Below are 21,275 nucleotides of genomic sequence, written 5' to 3' on the forward strand. Positions count from 1 at the left end.
TAAAACCTCTGGAAATATTACACTGGATAAACGAACAGTTTACTGAATTACTTCAGCATAGGCTTCAGTACAAACAGCAGAAGCTTCTGTTCCAGTGCTGTCCAATTGAAGGCCGATTACACCATTACATCCAAATACACAAACCATGTATAAACATACATACAGCTCACCTTGAGGACTTTGTCCATCTAAGTTGATCCCTTGATTTTAAATGTTTCATGGGCACCTTTTTAAAAAAAAAAAACAGATGACATGCAAGATTTTCGAAATCACAAGTGTCAAACTCAATGCGAATCCGGATCCGGCCCGCCTCGCCATTCGAAGTCTCAAGTTCTATGCTAATTTTAAAGTGTACGTTACGTGTTAAGTTGCCCGTAAACTACATCTCTCGCAATGCACTTCGAATTCGTGACGTCCCACCGCTAGAGTGCAGTGTTTCTAATTTACCGCCGATTTATTCAAAATATCGAGATATATAAAGATTAGAAATATCAGTAATCAATCCCAAATTGCCCAAGCAGAAAAAGTTGACTCAGAAGGAAGACAATTTAATAAAATATGAGAAAGCGAATATACACGATATTGCCAAAAGTATTGGGTCACCAGACCCATATGCCATATGTGGTTATTATCCAAACTTTAACCACAAAACTGGAGGCACTCAGTTGTACAGAACGTCTTTAGATGCGCTGTAATAAAATGTTGCATTCACTTGAACTTGGAAACCCAAACCTGTTCCAGCATGGCAGTGCCCCTGTGCACAAAGTGAGCTCCTTGAAGATCTGGTTTACATTCTTTGGAGAGGAAGATCTTGAGTGACCTGCTATAAAGCTCTAATCTCATCCCTACTGAACATCTTTGGGATGAATTGGAACGCTGACGGCACCCCAGGTCTCCTCACCTACATCAGTACCTGCCTTTCTTAATATACTTGTGGCTGATGAACACAAACATTCATAAGCACACTCCAAAATCTAGTGGAACATCTTCCCAGAAGAGTGAAGGGAATTATAAGAGACATTTGGGACTGAATGTGGAATGCAATGCTCAAAAATCACATACTGTACTTATGACCAGGGGTGTATTTTGTGTTATGAGGCAGAGTCGGTGCTGAAGGAGTTGGCATTTCGTATGCTAAATATACCCTCATCAAATTGTCCAAGAATTAGAAGGCAGATTGCAATTGCAGCAGGAGAGGTTTACTGCAGCTTCAGCCAAAAATGTTCAATCGCAATAATCAATTTGGCCCTCAACTTAGACTGTGCTTTAGATTTTGGCCCCTTATGTGATTAGGTTTGACACCCCTGTTCTAAACACTTGAACCAGAGAAGTACACAACCACTGTAACGACAATGAATTTAGAATTTCAACACAGTCTGGAGTCCAAGAAAGCAAACCAGGCTGGGCTCCCTCGGTGGGAGAAATGCACTCTATTCGGTCGATCAGAGTGACACCAGGCAATCGTGTGTGTCTGTGAGCTCATGAATGTGCCTTATAATCTTTGTTACTTCTCTGGTCTAAACTCAGAGACGGCAGACAGCACCTGAAAAGCTCTCACGGCTACTGATTCCATCACACCAAAAGATGGCTGGAGATGTACTTTCTTGAAGACCCTTGAGGTGGCTTATGCAAAGAAGAGTTCACACTGAAGTCTCCAGTACTGATCAGATGACATCAGTGTGTGACGGAAAAAAACGAAGTCTTCTTCTTTCGGCTTCTCCCATTAGGGGTCGCCACAGCGAATCATTCGTCTCCACACCCCCCTGTCCTCTACATCTGCCTTTTTCAAACCAAATACCTGCATGTCTTCCCTCACCACATCCATAAACCTCCTCCTTGGCCTTCCTCTTTTCCTCCTTCCTGGTGGCTCCATCCTCAGCATTCTCCTACCGATATACAAAAAACTAAAAGTCTAATGATGCTAATACTCGAGTTCTGTTTAATACACTAAGTACTGCTTGACTTGTTTACTTTAGTCCTCACTCTGCTGGGTGTCACTCTGATGAGGATGGGATTCTTTATGAGTCTGGTTTCTCTCAAGGTTTCTTTCTTCCTCTGCCAGGGAGATTTTTATTGACACACTCACCTCTGGCTTTCTCATTAGGGGGATCTATTCAAATTTAAATTTAGATCCGGATTTCTGTGAATCTACTTTGTGATATATAAATAAAATCGAACTAAACAGAATTTACACTAAATGGACAAATGTATTGGGACACCTGACCTTTTCAGCCATATGTGGTTCTTCAAACTGTTACAACACACATTTGCGTAGGATGTCTTTACATTTTCCCTTCACTTCAGCTAGGAGACCCAAACCTGTTCGAGCATGAGCCTGCTCCATGAAGATGTCCTTTTTTTTTTTTTTTTACATTGTTTGGTGTGCAAGATCTTGAGTGTTCTGCTATAGAGATTGAGCTATGAGCGTTTAGCCTTTCACTGCGCTGTACCTCGCAATTTAGCGAGAGTAAAGTCCTGAGACAATGGCCGCTATATCTAACCCTTTCATCTACCCTTCAAAACACACTGCATGTTCTTTCCTTGTTCTTTTGTACTGTCAGTCCGTTCTCTCTGAATCGATCTGAGGAACACAATTCAAAGAGCTCAGAACTGTACACAATTATATCCTGCTGCACGATCTAGACCTTGCATAATTCAATTGAGTCATCTGAAAAGAGAAGGCTAAGCATCTAAATCAGGTTTATGTGTATAATCCATCATTTCTTTGTGCTTTCTTGCTTCTTTTGCCCCTTACTTGGGAAAATCAGGGAATCAATAACACGCATTAAGTAATATCCTTCCATTATTGACTTCTGCTTGGCCTAGCAGGGAAGATTTTTGTAAGCCCAGAGGGCTGGTGTGTGTGTGTGTGTGTGTGTGTGTGTGTGTGTGTGTGTGTGTGTGTGTGTGTGTGTGTGTACATCGCTTTTCCCAAATGTAGTAATTCATATTTGCCAGCTGTTTGACACCTACCCTGCAAGAAGCCTGTCCTATTGGAGGACCTGCTGTGGCTGAAATAGCAACAGACCTCAAACCTGTTGGTGGCTTACATTTACACCTGGCTAATGGTAGCATAGATGCGCACGGAATAAAACAGAACAGTGCAAGCCGGTACAGTAAAATAATCCATGCTGCGGTGTTGATGTTTGGTCCGACCAAAGCAAAGCAATACAGTATATATGCTCCTTCAACAGCATGCTCTGTGGTGTTTTATTCAATGTTTATACATGGTGCCTCCAGCCAGGGCTGTCCACACAATCACTCTCTTCCAGGGTCCTTCTAACACGCCCGGCTTCTCATAGTGCAAGTGTCTGCAACAGCATTCCAGTATTTCTCAAATTATTCACTATAAATGATTACTGGCAAAAATTACAGTGATTATTGCAAATATGAATACTTTCATTGATTAATGAATTGATTAACAAATGATTCTTCTCGTTACTGAGAAACCAAAAAGCCTAGAAGCACCTGAGATCCCGCCCATACATGTTAAATAACCGGCAAACATTTCATCTGCTCATAATAAGCTATAGATTATATAGAGCACATATCAATTCCCTGTAAACACTGACATATTAAACATATTAACAAGCGTATTGGTTGAGATGTTCAACTTCTGATCAGCAGGTTGTTAGTTCGAATCCCAGCACTGCTAAGCTGCCACTGCTGAGCCCCTGAGCAAAACCCTGAACTGTCCAGTTGTATGAATGTGATAACTGTAAGTTGTTCTGGATAAGGACGTCCGCCAAATGCCGTTAATGTAATATTAGAAGAGAAACGATGAATAAAAATCCTGTAATTTAGATTAGATCCAATTAACGCACCATTTTACAATTATTACGCCGTAATTACATTCAGTACGGCATGTCTGGCTTACATCACTGTGTCGTAGTATTAGTGCCATCTGGACTGTGTAACAGGTGTGTCTAGAAGTGTGCAACACCATGAAAGAGAAAAAAATATTTATTGCTGTTTATTTGCTCTCTGTATTTATATGCTCCTGCCATATACGCTAATTTGTTCTTTTTTTAGTGCTGCAAACACGTTTGTTTGTTTTCTCCAACTAGCAAATGTACCGAGTGCCAGCGAAAGCACGCCTGAAGCTCTTGCGTTTTTCTGCATTTTTGTTTGTCTGCAGGTGAAGACGAGTTCACGTGTCCGTCCAATCAAAAGTGCTAGTTTTTTGTGGAGTGACTCGTCCTGCACTAGTCTCCTGTTCCTCCAATTAAACGCCCTCAAGAGAGTACATGTCCTGCCCCAGTGGAGTGGGTCTTGCTCTGGAGCAGCATTATTTATCAGTGCATTCAAACATCGCTATGGTATATATATATTCAGTACGAATATATATGTGTATAAGCATTACAGCAGATATATTTTATACATTGTATTTCTGCATTCACTTTGCATTTTTATTACAGTATAAAAACAATGTATTCAATAATTCATTATGATCATACTGCAAAGTGATATATAGCCAGGAATACATGCTCATACTAATACATTCGACATCAACAGATGGGTTTCCACCATGTGCTAGAAGTCTAACTGAACTGAAAACCATTATATGTCACTGAAAGCTAGTTCATTCCTCATATAGCTAATGCTACTTTAAAACCATGCCTGAGGTAGTGTCTAATACGTGGTATGGGAAGTGGTAGCTCAGTAATGAAGACAGTGGACTGATCAGAAGGTCCTGAGTTCAAATCCCAGCACCACCAAGCTGCCACTACAGGACCCTTGAGCAAGTCCCTTAATCCTTAAGTTCTCAGTTAAATATATATGAGATAAATCTAAGTCACTCTTGATGAGGCCGTCTGCTAAATGCTGTACATGTAAAAAAATAAAATAAAAATAAATAAATAAATAAAATAAAAAAAATAAAAATAATGCATACTGTACATGTCTATATTTACAATTGCTTATTCACACTCTGTTTAGAAGCAGATATCTATCAGCTTGTCCCCTCTACCATACAGAAGACCTTGTCATGCAATTGGACCAATTGGAAACAACGTGCCAGGCCTTGCTCACACCAGCACGGCTGCAAAGTTAATTACTGCGACCTCCGTGCAAGTGTGTTTTTCCCTGCCTGAAAACACTATACAATATTTATGCTCCATTACGCATCTTAGGCCCATAATCTCAGCAGGACACAGCTATATTTCAGTCTGTACTCCTATTGCAGCACTCCGAACTTTATTAAATCATATCGAAATCTGCAGGTCTGCATCCGTCCTTCCATGGACACACTTATATATTCGAGCATTCGTTTATTTGATAAAAAGAAAAAAGAAAAAAAAGAAGCATTGCTATCACGCGGAGAACGTGTGCAGTCTGGGAGAGCACATTAAACCCGTTGTCCCTGGTAACCAAGCACACACTATAGATGTGGTAAATTGAAAGTAGGTTTAAGTGGGAAAAAAAAAACAACATATGTATCATTTATTTTGGAATGCATGTAGAACAAAATGTAGGAGCACTAATGCAAGTCAACATTACATAAGTGTCATGATCTTAAAATCTTTAATATATGGTCATATTACTTACATTATGTGGGCAAAAGTTTATGGACACAATATCCTATTCCACCTTTAGTCCATATTTGTTGGTATAATTAGGGTTGCAAAATTCCAGGAATTTAAACCCGGAAACTTTCCATCAGAATTAATGGGAATATATGGATATTAACAGGAATTACTAGGAATAAACTGGGAATGTACAGATTTGCAGGTCAATAACAGGGAACTTACATGGAAAAGTTTTTGTAGCACTTGTAGAGTATTCATGCCAATTAACAAACAATTAAATCAAAGTAAAAAAAAAATGGCATTTAAAATCTGTAACATGTTGAATGCAGGCAGCTTTTGACCAAACAAAATGTTTGTATGTATGTTTGCATATGATACAGTTTCAATATAACTTTCCCCTAATTTCCCAGTAAGTTTCCAACTTTTCCCAAATTTCCACAATGAAGTTCCCATTGAAAGTTTCCGGAGATTTTCCAGACATCTGTTGCCCCTTTACAACCCTAGTTATCATAACCTCCACTATTCTGAGATGTTCCAAAATGAGGTCCTAATATCGGTAAGGTGAGGAGTCTTGTGGTGCAGTCAGTGTTCTAATTTATCACAAAAGGTGTTTAACAGGTTTTAATAGCTCTATAGCAGGCCCCATACAATCTTCCATTTCAACCCATTCAAAACCATATCTTCATGGTGCTGGCTCTTTGGACAGGAGCACTTCATGGTGCTGGCTCTGTGGACAGGAGCACTTCATGGTGCTGGCTCTGTGGACAGGAGCACTTCATGGTGCTGTCTCTGTGGACAGGAGCACTTCATGGTGCTGGCTCTGTGGATAGGAGCACCTAATGGTGCTGTCTCTGTGGACAGGAGCACTTCATGGTGCTGGCTCTGTGGACAGGAGCACTTCATGGTGCTGGCTCTGTGGACAGGAGCACTTCATGGTGCTGTCTCTGTGGATAGGAGCACTTCATGGTGCTGGCTCTGTGGATAGGAGCACCTAATGGTGCTGTCTCTGTGGACAGGAGCACTTCATGGTGCTGGCTCTGTGGACAGGAGCACTTCATGGTGCTGGCTCTGTGGACAGGAGCACTTCATGGTGCTGGCTCTGTGGACAGGAGCACTTCATGGTGCTGGCTCTGTGGATAGGAGCACCTAATGGTGCTGTCTCTGTGGACAGGAGCACTTCATGGTGCTGGCTCTGTGGACATGAGCACGGTAATGCTGGAACAGGTTCGAGTCTCTTCAGTTCAAGTGAAGGGAAAATCTGCATCCATGGACATTCTATACAATTGCGTGCCTACGACGACTTTGTCCTAAAAAAACACATATGGCTGGAAAACGCAGGTGTCCCAATACTTTTGCCATATAGTGTGTATCCGGTGGATTAAATGTAATTCTATAGATGTTGACTGCATTAAACCAAACATGGATTGGCAATAAAATTTCACACACATACTGTCAAACCGTGTTGGGATTTACTGATGTGGCTGCGTGAACCATCGTTCCGTCGTGAGCAATGCTGTGGTGTTAACTCGCATGGACTTCCTGTCACTCTCAGACTCGAGTCTTTAGACTGCAGATGGACCACAATAAAAGATGACAGCGTTACGAGGCGCTCAGACACCGGCTGCATATTGAGCGCATCAGAAACGGCGCCCCGGGCCCTCTTTCCCTACGGCTGTGCTGAACACAGAGCTTTAGAATGAGATTCAAAGTGTAAAAAAAAAAAAAGTGTAATTGTAAGAACGTCTATACATCATCTGACACGCATATCTGCGTTATTTCCGAGGCAACTTTCTTATTCATTGTGTACTCAGTCAGAAAACGAATACGCCAAGGCAATCAGTAGGAGTGCTTGTGGCGGTGTTGAGAGGTCGGTCACTCAAAATACACAAATTACATGAGCTGAAAGCATAGATTAACAGAACAAGTTTAAACACACACACACACACACACACACACACACACACACACACACACAGGGCTTATTCGATGAGTAACTAATTCAAAAATGGCGTAATAAAGTAATGGTCCTTCAGAGCCCTTTCCTCTATTCTTCATACAGAGAGAGAGAGAGAAAGAGAGAGAGAAAGAGAGAGAGAGAGAGAAAGAGAGAGAGAAAGAGAGAGAGAGAGAGAGAGAGAGAGAGAGAGAGAGAGAGAGAGAGAGAGAGAGAGATTGATCTGTTGCTTGACACACACTAAAACCTCTGGTGTATTTTCTGTGTGGATAAAATAGTACTATTTACTGGGAAACTAAAATAAATAAATAGTTTAGTTATCTAACATGCGTTTATTATTAAACATTTATATTTGTCTCCAACTTCTCCATCATGAGGCGGTATCAAAAAGGTTCAAGATTAGTTTGATAACACGCCAACGGATATTGGCACAGGGCTGCATGCAGTCAGAGGGAGCACCGGACTTCATAAGTGAGTGTGCCAAAAGACATGGTCCTGTGTACAACTGGTGCTATTCTGACGATCTCACGTCTGCGATTTCATCATGGATAGCAACACCCTGGCAACGAGCTCTCCTCAAACGTTTCACAGCGCTCCACCCAAAACAACACGATCCCACCTTCGCCCTCTTCCCGAAGAGATGAATCTTCATCTTCTCTTAAGATGAAGCTCCGGCTTAAAGGTTGCCGTTTTGACAATGTTGCGGAGATCCGGCGTGCATCACACCAGGGGCATGACACGCTCGATAAAAAGATTTCCAGGACACATTCCAGAATTCCTACTATCATCTGTATAGTCTAGTGTCTTGTCATAGTAGGTGTCTTGGCCTCTTCTTTTATTTCGACCAATCGTGGAGGACAAAAGGCCATGACGTGCCTCCTCCGAGGCATCTTTTCCAACTTCTGCTTATACTGCACCCCGGAGTGGAATAACACGCCTGCATCCTTCCTCATGCATCCTCTCACAGACGCCCACAACTGCCAAGTGTCAGCGTGATTGACGGGGGAAGGAGAATATGTCATGCCTTCCACCCAGGGAGCGTAGTCGATACAGCACTTTCCACATTCCAGAGCAAGCGTGTAAATGCACCCCTTTTGGAACGCTCTTATTTTTATAGGTGGTTTGTTTTGAAGCAGAAATTCTGCATAGTACATTAGTACAGAGCATCGGTTATCCCAACTCTAAGTGCATTAACCGTTCTGACCTCAGGCTAGATCTTTCATTCTGTACGATAATAAAAACACAAGAGCCGACTAGCGCAGCCTTCAAACAGTAAAATATACTACGCAGGCCGAAGCTCTGGGACGAGTTTGCCTCCTATATGGTAATTATTTCCCTGTATAGCCGGCTGCCTAACATCAGCACCAAGGACAGCGAAGCTACGAGCTACCACAGATAGCGACTAGGAGACTCGAGTGTACAGGGTTCGTCGGGAGGAATATAAAAAGCCCACTGAAAGAGAGGACAGAGAACATCTGCGCGCTATTGTAAAAATGTAGCATGCGCTGATGTGCCCCCGAAAGAAGGCAAAGTTCCAGGTCTCTACTAAATGGCCCACGTATGCATGCGAGTCATCTTTCTCGAAATAATCATAAAAAAAATAAGTAAATAAAATGTTTATAATCCCATAGTTTACTTTTTTTTGTTGTTTGCCTATATCTATAATATATTTTAACCACAATGCAGCATCATCTATTAACATATATTACATCATTATGTATTATTTTAATAAAATCCTAAAATGTAAACAAGGCTTTTTGCTGGTGCAAGTTTTGTTGCAACACACAAACTAACTGAAGGTGTAAAGAGGAAAAAATGTAATAAATAAATAAATAAATAAATAATAATAATAATAAAATATGCATTTCATAAATTAAAAAAAAAGATACTTTTTTTTTTTATTTATGAAATGAATTTTTTTTATTATTATTATTATTATTATTATTATTATTTATTTATTTATTTATTACATTTTTTTCCTAAATATAAACAGTAGACAACAGTGTAAAACGTATCACGTAGCATAAAAAAGGGAAGAAAAAAAAAAATCTTCAAGGACTCAACTGTCATCTATGATTCACATTGTTTGTGTTCTAATTGCAGCACACGTGTGAATGCAGGGCATGTGGAAGAGCTGTTATTGTAATCCGGATTCGACTGAACCATCAGCGGCGCTGCGCGAAACCAAACGGCCCCTGCCACTGCCGCTCTTTCCAACAGGCTCACAATTACATGCTCCATCAACCAATAGTAATGTGTTACCTGGTAGGTGTCCCACAGTCGGATGGTGCAGCGCAGAGGAAGCTCTCTCATCAGCAGGTTATTCATCCAGCGGAAGGCAAACTGCAAGTATTCCACTTCGTAATGCTGCATGTGCCGATGCACTGTCTCTAAACGGAACAAAACGCACACACGCACACGTGTTAATGGCAGCAAAAGGGAATCGGAATGTTTCATTTCAATGAGTGAACCAACACAGGAGGAACCTTTACACATTAAATGCTTATACGTACATTTGATGGACAAAAGTTTTTGGACACTTAAACAGAAGGATCAAATGTGCTTTCTGAATTTTACATTTGGTCCCCACTTTTTTTTTTACTCTTCTGGGAAGATGTACCACTAGATTTAAAAGTGTGGCTGTAAAGATTTGTGCTTAAACTCAGGTACTGATGTAGGTGAGGAGGCCTGGGGTGCAGTAAGTGTTCCAATTCATCCAAAAGTATTCAATAGGGATGGAGTTCAGAGCTCTATAGCAGGCCACTCAAGAGCTTCCACTTCAGCCCATGTACAGCAGATCTTTGTGAACAGGGGTATTGTACAGGTACAGGTTTGGGTCTCCTAATTTAAGGGAAATGAACATTTAATCTCATATCATCTACATTACATTCTGTACAAATGTGTGCCTTCAGTTTTGTGGTAATAGTTTGAAGAAGAATCACATATAGCTGGAAAAGTCAGGTGTTTATTTATTTGCACTTGTAACTTCAAGAAAAGAAAAAGAGAGAAGCTGGTAAGAAAACTGTTGTAATGTAAACAACAGTGATAAAAACCTCCACAGCATTTAACACAATCTCAAAACATACATATGACATTCTTTCATAGAAAAAAAGAAGGAAAATGTAAACAGAAAAACCCGCACCCATATTGCACACCAATGGGATGAATGTGAATGCTGACTGCACCCCCAGGCCTCGTCACCTCACCTGCATCACTACTAACACCCTTGTAGCGGAATGATCACAAATCTCCACACTCCATGGGATGTTCAAAAGCATGTAGAATCTTATCATTAGGTGTCCACAAACTTTTGTCAGAATAGAGGATCAGGCTTGGATGCGCGTGCACTCGCGTGCCTTCGCAGTGACATGAAGAACGGCGTGGTGTGATTTCACACCGGCTTTCATTGAGTCATTTACACTTTCAACCACTTCGCATAAACAACTCATTCTCATTAGCACTGCATATAGATTCGCTCGGAAGAGAGTTGAGACACACACACACACACACACACACACACACACACACACACACACACACACACACACACACACACACACACAAACTGCTATATATATTCATCAGTAGGTGTTGATAAGCATAAAAACAAACATTAATTCCTTTATTTAAACTCACTTAAATAACCTGATCGCAGGAACAAATTGTAGTTTACAAGAAAAAGCCAACTTGTCATCCGTTGCCTAGCAGATCACCTATAAACACCAAGAACAATATGACGACAACAAATTATTTTTTTTCAATATTCCCGCCCAGCATTTGTGTGTGCGCTCATACATGCACAGTCGGAAAAAAAAAAAAAAAAAAAAGCAAGAATTGTATCTACGATCCATAGAAAAGTCCAAACGGGCAGACAGGAGAAAAATCCATACTTCCAGAAAAAGAAACAGGGTCAGAACCAACAAGACATGAGGAACACTGCAACACTGCAATAAGGCTTCGCAAAAGGGACACGGCAATACGGAGGGTATAAATCAAACCTGAAACAGGTGAACACACTCAGGAAAACCAATCAATACGTCTAAACTAATCAGAAACGAGATCAAAATGGAAAACAAAAGCGCATGACAGCACGGCCGTCGCAATGTACACAACTATTGATTTAACACACACCCCAATGTGGTTCTTTCGCAAACTTTGGATGTGGTAGCGTTATAATTCTCCTTTCAGTTCAGCTAAAAGACCCAAACGCGTTTCAGCATGGGACACCTTTGGGATGAATGGGAACGCTGACTGCACCCTATTCCTCCTCGCTTCACTTACATCAGTAGCTGAATGTGTGCAAATCTCCACATCTTCCCAGAAGACTGGAGTTTATACTAACAGCAAACGGGGACTAAATGTTGGTAGGATGGTTTAAAAGCACACGCAAATCTTATAATCAAGGTGTCCACAAACTTTTGTCTATCAAGTGGTACATCAGGACTGTCAGAAAGATCATTATTTTGTTATTATTCCATGTATATCGTTTCGCACAAGTATTCACACTCGTCGCTGTGAAATCTGTGGAACCAGTAGTGATAATTAGTGACATATTTGCAATTAAAGTGTCACACGATCTCAAGCGGGAAGGAATATTATACAAGACAGTGCGTACTGGCAATACTGCTGACTGAATTCTATGTACAATATTTTTTATTGTAAGCTGTTTAAACACAGCAAACCTGAATCCCAGATGTCTGAATATTCACTATGTGGTCCAGAATACGGTGTACAAATCGATGTCAGAATCCAATTTGGGATTCAGCAATGAAACGAGTCCTGCAGTAAGAACACGTGTATCTGAAACCCACGTGAAGGTAAAAACACTTTGCCTTTGACAAATATTTAAGTAAAAAATAAATACAAAAAATAAGATTGGAGAATTCACAAGTGGCTACTCAAGATGCATTAAGACATAAAAATGAAAGGACAGCTTTCCCTCTTGGAGTCTACTTACTGTATGATCTGATCGCCAGGCTGAAAGCTGAATATAATTCTAGTGTGTATTTAAAAAAAAAAAAAAACAAAAAAAAAAAACAAAGGCCATTAAAGCCATAGGACATAACAAAAAGCAGAAAGAGGTCATTTACAGACTCTATGAGAGTCTATGACCATAATGTCTGCAATATGGCTGCAAGCACTTTGTCACACACACACACACACACACACACACACACACACACACACACACACACACACACACACACGCGCGCGCGCGCACGCACGCGAGGTGGGGGCGGACACACAGAGGTCAGGGATCACAGAAAGACAAGTGAGGTGCTCAGTGTGTTTCTGCTGAGCAGTGGACTTCTGTGTGACTTCTGCTCCCTTACAATCCATCCCATAATTACATCTGCACCGGCCTCCTGCTTCCGGACCACTAGCATTCGCAAATAGTCACTGCACTGCAGCCCGACTCTCGCACCATAGAGGACCTGCTAATGCAGACGAACGCAGGAACAGGACCTGCACACACTGTCTGATGTTTGGTCTACTATGTTCTACTGCAAGTGCTTCGATTGAAAGTGCACTTTTTTCTTTCAGAATCTAACGGAATGCAGAGGGAGTTGTCCCATATTTTAGTTGAAGCACAAATTCAGACACAACGAGAATTTGTGAGAAAAAAATAAGTGAGGATAAAATCGGATAAAATAAAACCGGCAGCACGTGAAGACGTTTGTATGGAAAAAATGATTGAGTGTGAAAAATCCCATAGTAATCTATACTATATGGATAAAAGTCTGTGGACACCTGACTTTAAGATTCGGAATAATGTCTTAACGTTTTATTATATAATTATCCCCTTTTTGCTGCTATATTTACCTCCACTCTTCTGGGAGGATAGATTTCATTAGATTTTTTAGTGGGTTTATGGATATTTGTGCTCATTCATCTACAAGGGTATTAGTAAATTCAGGTACTGATGTAGGTGAAGTGAGAAGAGTCTGGAGTGCAGTCAGCGTTCCAATTCATCCCAAAGGTGTTCAATAGGGTTGGAGCTCTATAACAGGCCACCAAAGATCTTCCACTCCAACTCATGTAAACCATAACACCATGGATCTCACTTTGATGGTTACTTTTTCAAGGGGAATTGTACATGTACTGTAGTGTAAACTCAACAAGAATTGTGAAATAAATGTTTTATTTACTACTTCAAGTGAATAATACAATAATAAAAATAAATGTTTATGTAATTTATTAGTACAAAATCGTTTTTTAAATGTTACTCCGAACCTTCGAGCCACTCGCGGCTTCTCGCCAACTTTTTTCACGAGTTTCTCTTAGTCCAGTTCCAAATGAAACGTAGCAAACTATCGAGGTTGCGAGTGACAAAGTCGCAAGTATCCAGTGTGTGTGTGTGTGTGTGTGTGTGTGTGTGTGTGTGTGTGTGTGTGTGTGTGTGTGGTTATATATTTATATATATATATATATATATATATATATATATATATATATATATATATATATATATATTTATTTATATTTATATTTATATATATATTTATATTTATATATATATATATATATATATATATATATATATATATATATATATATATATATATATAGTATATAAAAGATTAATACAATCTAATCTAAATACCTCTGTCCCAATTGTATATGAATATTTAAACACCATATTCTGCCATAAAATATATATATATATATACACACACACACACACACACACACACACACACACACACACACACACACACACAGTGGTATCCTGCTTATCGGACTTCGGACATCGACCTTTCCGTTTTTAGCGAACAGTTTTTCGAGCCGAAATTTGCGCCCGCTAAACGACCTAATGCCCGCTTATCGACCCTTTTTTTTACCCTGACCCACGTGAAGTGAGGGAAAGGATCTCCCCAGTCTCGCCTCAGCCTTCGTGAAGAGAGCATCTATTGTAAATTATACTTCGGTTTGTGAACAATAAAGTGTTATTTAGTGGTCAATATAACAATTTAGTGCGTGTATATTGTATATTGCGTGTACATTCGCTCTTCAACCTTTTCGCATTTCGACCGGTTTTAAGGAACGGATTAAGTTCGGTAAGAGGGGTACCACTGTGTGTGTGTGTATGTATATATATATATATATATATATATATATATATATATATATATATATATATATATATATATATATATATATATATAAAGAAAAGAGACAAAGAAAGTTATTAAAAAAAATAATAAATATATATATATATATATATATATATATATATATATATATATATATATATATATATATATGTATATATATATATATATATATATATATATATGTATATATATAATTTTTTTTACTTTATTTATTATATATTAATTTTTGCCTAACAGTAATGTAATAATTTAGATACAACCATTTGAAGATTTTAGTAAATCAAAAATGTTCGATGGTATTAGTAAAAAAGCCAAACTACAAACTAAATTCAAAAATGTATAATATATTACAAAAACCCAACAGGAAAAATCATACATTTTTGTACTCAGAATGGCAATAATTTATCTCAATCGCATCGAATAAATAACTGCATATGGAAACTGGGGCTGAACACCGGGAGAGAAGTTTCGCTTAAAGCTGTCAGTACACTTTACTATGACAAACAGCTGCTGCAATGTTTCGGAACACTGTAGCATGTAATTTGATTCAAAGTTTTAAAATAATTATATTCAGAAACTATATAAAAAAAACTACAGGAAAAAAACCCCAAAAAACTAAAGTGGACACTGTAGGCAAAATATCTGCAGCTTAAAAACTGTAGGAGGGGAAAAAAAAAGAGAAGGAAGAAATAAGGAGGCGAGTTAAAATAGAAACAGCAGCCGAGGGAAAAACAGATGCAAAGAAAATATGATAATATATAATGATAAAAAATATAATGATATATTTTAGCGAAGTAACTTTATAAATGTAACAATGTGATATAAGTTACATTACATACAGCAAACATACGAATACCAAACACTATGAATTATAAAATGTGGACAAAATCAGAATCATTTCGTTTTAAGCAAATTTGAATTAAATGAAAAAGTCAAAATGCATTCAAAAAAAAAAGGGAAAAGGAAAGAAAAGAACGAAATATAGAAAATGGAAAAAGAGGAAGGAAAGGGAAGGAAAATAGAAAGAGAAGAGAAAGGAAAGGAAAAAAAGAGTAAAGAAATAAGGAAAAAAGGAAGAAAAGAGGTTAAAAGAAAAAAGGGGGGAAGGGGAAAGAAAAGAGGGAGAGTAAAGAAGAAAGAAAGATAGAGGAGAAAAGAGGAGAAAAGGGAGAGAATGAAAGAAAGAGAAAGGACTGTGTTGGAGCTGATTGGGGAAGCTGGTGAGCAGTGTTTAGGCTGAGAGTTGTGCTGGAACACAGTGTGGTTTGATCAGTAAAAGCAGTGTTATGGTTTGACATTTCGTCTGTATGATGATTTTGTGTAAAACACAAGCCGAGGTGAAAATAAAAGGAAATCTCAGTTCACTTCTGTAGCCTACAGACACCACAAATACCTCTAGTCCCTATATTTAACCCACAGCACACTGTACTAATACAATAGGTTTATATAATGTAGCAACAATGTACGCTAACAGAGAGAGAGAGAGAGAGAGAGAGAGAGAGAGAGAGAGACAGAGAGAGACAGAGAGAGAGAGAGAGAGACAGAGAGACAGACAGAGACAGAGACAGAGAGAGAGAGAGAGAGAGAGAGAGAGAGAGAGAGAGAGAGAGAGAGAGAGAGAGAGAGAGAGAGAAAGGCGAGGCAGGAAAGAGCGCAAGAGAGGCAATACAGTACACGGTATTTCTTTTGCAATATGTATATTTGCAAAACTAATGTGAACAAAACCTTGCCATTCATCCAATCCTCAATTGCATCACCATATATATTTCTTTCTTTCTTTCTTTTACTACAAAATTATAATCCAGATTCTCTGATCATAAACATATTCCATCCCCCCTACAGCAGAATCATTAATAATAATAGTATTTCTATTATTATTCTTTTTAATAATATTAGTAGCAGTACTAACAGTAGTAATAAAAGTATTGAGAAAAGCATTTGAAGTAATGAATGTATTTCATTCGATTAATGATGAGAAAATCATAAATATTTAAATAAGCATTCAATTATTTTTTAAAAACGTGAATAATAATATTGACAATAATTATTAATAATATTATTATTCACATAAAAATTTAACAAATTGTTGAAATTATTCAATTAAATGTGGTAAATGATAAGTATGAACAATTCATTCTTGTTATTTACATATTATACATGAATATAAATATATTATGAGTAATTTATAGAATTTTATTACTATTATTTCAGCAATGAAATTCACTGCGGTTGACATTAATCGTTATTTTTATTGATTAAAACATTTAAAAAAAAAATCAATAAATATTGAATTAATAAGTTAATTTGCAAAAGTCATATAATTACTATTGACTCATTACTAAAAGAATGGAAATGGATACATTAAAAATTCATGAAAAGAAATGTTTTCATATCACAGATATGTTCTTTTAATTGAACCTTCTGCCAACCGAGTTTGTGTGTTAAAGTGAAATATTGCATGTCTTTCGTGCAGCGTTGACATTTGTCACAATGGCACAAGGCTGCGTTTCGCTCTCCTGTTGTAATGCTTCATCCGGTCATATAGTTTGTTCGTTTCATGGCACGTGGCGTTTCGTCAGCGCGTTGCGTGCAAGGGAAAGGCGAGGGGAAGGAGCGCTCGAAAACAAAACAAACCTGGACTCCTGCTGTAGAAGCGTTACACTGTTGGAGTACTAGTTAGTTTGTGTACTAATGATTTTGTTTCTGTTTGGAATGCAAGATATGTTGAGCAGGGATTATTCACCGTATAAGCTCCATTTATTTTGATGATTTTCTAGAAAATGGGATTTCTGTTCAGGTTTTAAATGGCGTCTGCATCTGCCATAAATCGAACCCGATCACACTCCTGAACTGAAAGGCGTGCGATCTCGCCTGCTATTCCGTCACATCCACTTTTGCATCTTATTTATCTGTGCATCTTATAAATGTCCTTTAGCACTGCAGCAGAGTTCTACAGCCGTGTTCAGGCGTTTCTTAAAGGAGTGCTTGCAGTGCAGGTATACGTGGCTTCGAATTCTGCTTGTACAGCAACATCCCCTAAATATTACCTCACTTTTCCATCACTGAAATCCACTGTTATCTTCCATCTTTCCTTCCAGAGTGTGTGAAGCGTCTCACGCTGGTGTATATTTGCACTGTGTGTGGTCTTGCGAACTGTTATGTGCTGCACCGAGGTCTGGAGAAAAGGCCAATTTCGTTCCAATGTGTGCAAGATAAATAAAGGAATAAGACATGCAGGAAAAAAAAAAAAAAAACACCCACTACTACGAGTCGGATTAGCGTTAAATATCGGATTTCAGCTCCACTCATGAAAGTGGTCCTAATCGGGAATATAAAATGTCAGATTTGATGTGTTGTTGTTGTTCACTGCTACATCAAGTAACGTTTGACGATAAAGATCAGATTTGGGCCACCTGCCGTCTAAAAGGTTGAGATTCCTCTGCTCTGGTTTCAGCATTAGGCAGCTGGAGGAGAACATTCAGCCATATTTCCTGCTGATTTTATTCCAGGCAAGTTACTCGCTTCAGACTAATAGTACTGCTGGTTATTCATTTATACACTGGTATACATACAACACGAGCTGCTTACAGTCTACAGACAGTCGATAGCACCACTGTGTGTTTCCCCTTTTCATTTATCATTCAAATAAGCATTTTATCACATTCTGTTAGGGAGAAAAAGTTGGGAAGAGGGAGAGAGAGAGAAGAAGGAAGAGAGAGAAGGGGAGGGAGAAAGGAATAGGGGAAGAGGAAGAATGAGAGAGATAGTGGTAAGGGGATAAAGAAGCAGAGAGAGAGAGTGGGGGGTAAGTGAAGGGAAAGACAAGAAGAAGGAAAGGAGAGAAGGGAGGGAGAAAACAGAGAAGGATAGGGGAAGAGCAGAAGAGAGAAGAAGAGGAAAGAAAATAATGAGAGGAGAGAAGGGAGAGAACAAAAGACAGAAGCAAAGTGGGAGAGAGGGAGAGAGGAAAAGAGAGTAAGTGAGTGAGTGAGTGAGTGAGTGGGAGGAGAGCGTCTCTGAGAGACTCGGGCTCCATGGTGCGACTCTGAGAGATTCAGGGTTTCGTGGTCCGTCTCTGGGAGACTCGTGCTCTGTGGTGCATCTCTGGGAGACTCGGGCTCTGGGGGTGGGCGTCTCTGAGAGACTCGGGATACGGGGGGGTGGGCGTCTCTGAGAGACTCGGGATACGGGGGGTGGGCGTCTCTAAGAGACTCGGGCTACGGGGGGTGGGCGTCTCTGAGAGACTCGGGCTCGAGGGGTGGGCGTCTCTGAGAGACTCGGGCTATGGGGGGTGGGCGTCTCTGAGAGACTCGGGCTATGGGGGGTGGGCGTCTCTGAGAGACTCGGGCTCTGGGGGTGGGCGTCTCTGAGAGACTCGGGCTCTGGGGGTGGGCGTCTCTGAGAGACTCGGGCTCTGGGGGTGGGCGTCTCTGAGAGACTCGGGCTCTGTTCTCTTTGCAGAGATCTTCACTCCACTTCATTTCTCACGCCGCTTAAAATGTTAATGCGTGCGCCTCAGCAACATTAACAAACTCCAGCCTCGTATGAATAAAGCAAAACCATGCTGTGCTTTCATTTCCATAAATTTACCTTCAGCAATCTACATGCTGATGAACTCCGCCGTATTCATGCAAAACAGAGGGGATAAGAACAAAAAAAACAATGTGCAAATTCGGGGGAGTTTGTGCTCAGAGAAGCCGCACGGCGCTCGTGGGCTCTCATCAAACGCTTCTCATTAGGACACGCTCTTGATTATTTCCAATGTGTGTGCCGTTAGATGAATATTTGGATTTGGGAAATGAGGGAGGATGAGGGGCAGCAGCTCGTGGAAGAAGCCCCATGCAGCAGGCCAGATGTTTTTGACTTTTTATTTACAGCTGCAGTACGCTTTTTGTTTTTTAAATGACACAAGCTCTTATGCACATGTGAACATTCTTAAATAAGAACTATTAACTTATATACCGTAACAGAACTGATAAAAACAACAAGCGATCAATCCTGAAGAAAACGACTTGCATCAGAAACATCTGGACATGTATGAGGCATAACGAGAGAGAGAGAGAGAGAGAGAGAGAGAGAGAGAGAGAGAGAGAGAGAGAGAGAGAGAGAGAGAGAGAGAGAGAGAGAGAGAGAGGAAAGACTAAAAAACAGAGAAGGGGGAGAATAAGTAGGGAGACAAGAGAGGGAAGAAAAGAGAAAGGGAAAAAAACGGAGAGAGTGATGGGTGAGGGAGTGGGAATGGGAGAAAGGGATGGAAAGAAAGAGGGAGAGGGAGAGAGATAGGTAAAGGGATCACGAGGAGAGAGAGAGGAAGGAGGAGAGAGAGATGGATAGAGAAAGCGAGGGAGAAAAAAGGAGATTGGGATTGGGAGAAAGATAGAGAGGAAGAATAGGAGAGCAAAGGAAAGGAAGAGGAAGTAAGAGAGAGAGAGGGAAGGAAAGTGTGAAGGAAAGGGAGAGCACAAAATAAGGGAAGGAGAGAAAGAGCGAAATAAAGAAAAGTCGATTCTACAGAAAACTAGGTGTAAAGTCAGAGTAAATACACACCCTCTTTAAAAAAAAAAAAAAAGTCAACTCTTCTTGTGAATAAGTATTGGCACCTTTTTTGGGATCAGGACCAGAATCTCACTACTCAAATCTACAGTTAGCACTGATCAGCTCCACAGATACAGTGATTCTAGCACAGCGGCTACAGAAAGCCCTGAGAGTGGATTAAGAGCTGAACAGAGAGAATCTGCGTTCGGCGGCCGAGGGTTTTAAAGTGACATGCTCAATTTACACCTCCGCGCAATTTCGCTCGGATTTCTGGCTAGATAAGCGGACTGCGGAGAACAATGCGTGTAAAATCCTACGAACGTTTACTGCCTGCTGTCAGGAACATTTATGTCTCACTGTGAGCAGAGAGCTAATGCTTGAACGGGAAAACGTTTGAACGATTCGGCAGATAATTGTGCTCCTGGACACACCTTGGCTTCGCCCTCACCAAAAAGCCTCTCGGAATGGAAAAAAAAACGGAATAAAAAAATAACGAATTAAATACATGGAAAGTCGTCGCAGAAGGAGAGGAGTGACTTTGCAGTCGTCGCTGAGCTGAAGGTGACTGCCTGTTTGATTCATCGTCCTTATTTATCCGGTGGTGTGCTCGCCCCCATGTGCTGATTTTAATTGGAGCAGCGTTTTCGTTTCCGCGTCAAACTAGCGTGGGTCCCGTGCTATCAGAGCCCAGGGCATGCTAGGAGGAAAGGCTGCCGGGTTACGAATGTGTGCTACTCTGATACCAGGAGAAACGTGAGAAAGGAGGTTTATACGTGTAATTATGATATATATAATATGCAAACACTCACTCACTCATTATAAACAGAGAGGATGTGACGTGCATGAAGCGTCATAAAAGGTTTAATGGCACAAATTTAATGCCTGGGTCTCCAGCACCATCTGACTCTCTCTCTCTCTCTCTCTCTCTCTCTGTACATCTTTTGTCTTAATAATCTTGGTGCTGGACCACGAAGGTCACATCCAGCCGAGCTCCCCATCTCCCGTTCGCTGTGTTCCAGAGACTTCACTCGTAAGCGAGAGGCTGAACTCATAAAACTCAGCCAATACTGAAACCCATTCATAGCAACGCACACAGCCAGGGATCTATCAGCGTGTTCAAAGCCGAAGTGAATTGATAGCAAG

At 40.1% G+C, this 21,275-nt stretch overlaps 1 protein-coding gene across 4 annotated transcripts in view; it reads right to left on the reverse strand.

Moving 5' to 3' along the window:
- The window catches only part of tbc1d22a (TBC1 domain family, member 22a), a 188,100-nt gene that overhangs the window by 37,293 nt on the left and 129,532 nt on the right, over positions 1-21,275 (reverse strand). For all 4 annotated transcript variants that reach the window (XM_083528470.1, XM_083528471.1, XM_083528472.1 and 1 more), the window contains one exon: positions 9,745-9,872. In XM_083528470.1, coding sequence (XP_083384596.1) covers positions 9,745-9,872 — 128 coding nt within the window. The remainder of the gene's footprint in view (positions 1-9,744; positions 9,873-21,275) is intronic.

This window comes from Silurus aristotelis (assembly GCF_946808225.1).
Source record: "Silurus aristotelis genome assembly, chromosome: 24".
NCBI classification, from domain to species: Eukaryota; Metazoa; Chordata; class Actinopteri; order Siluriformes; family Siluridae; genus Silurus; species Silurus aristotelis.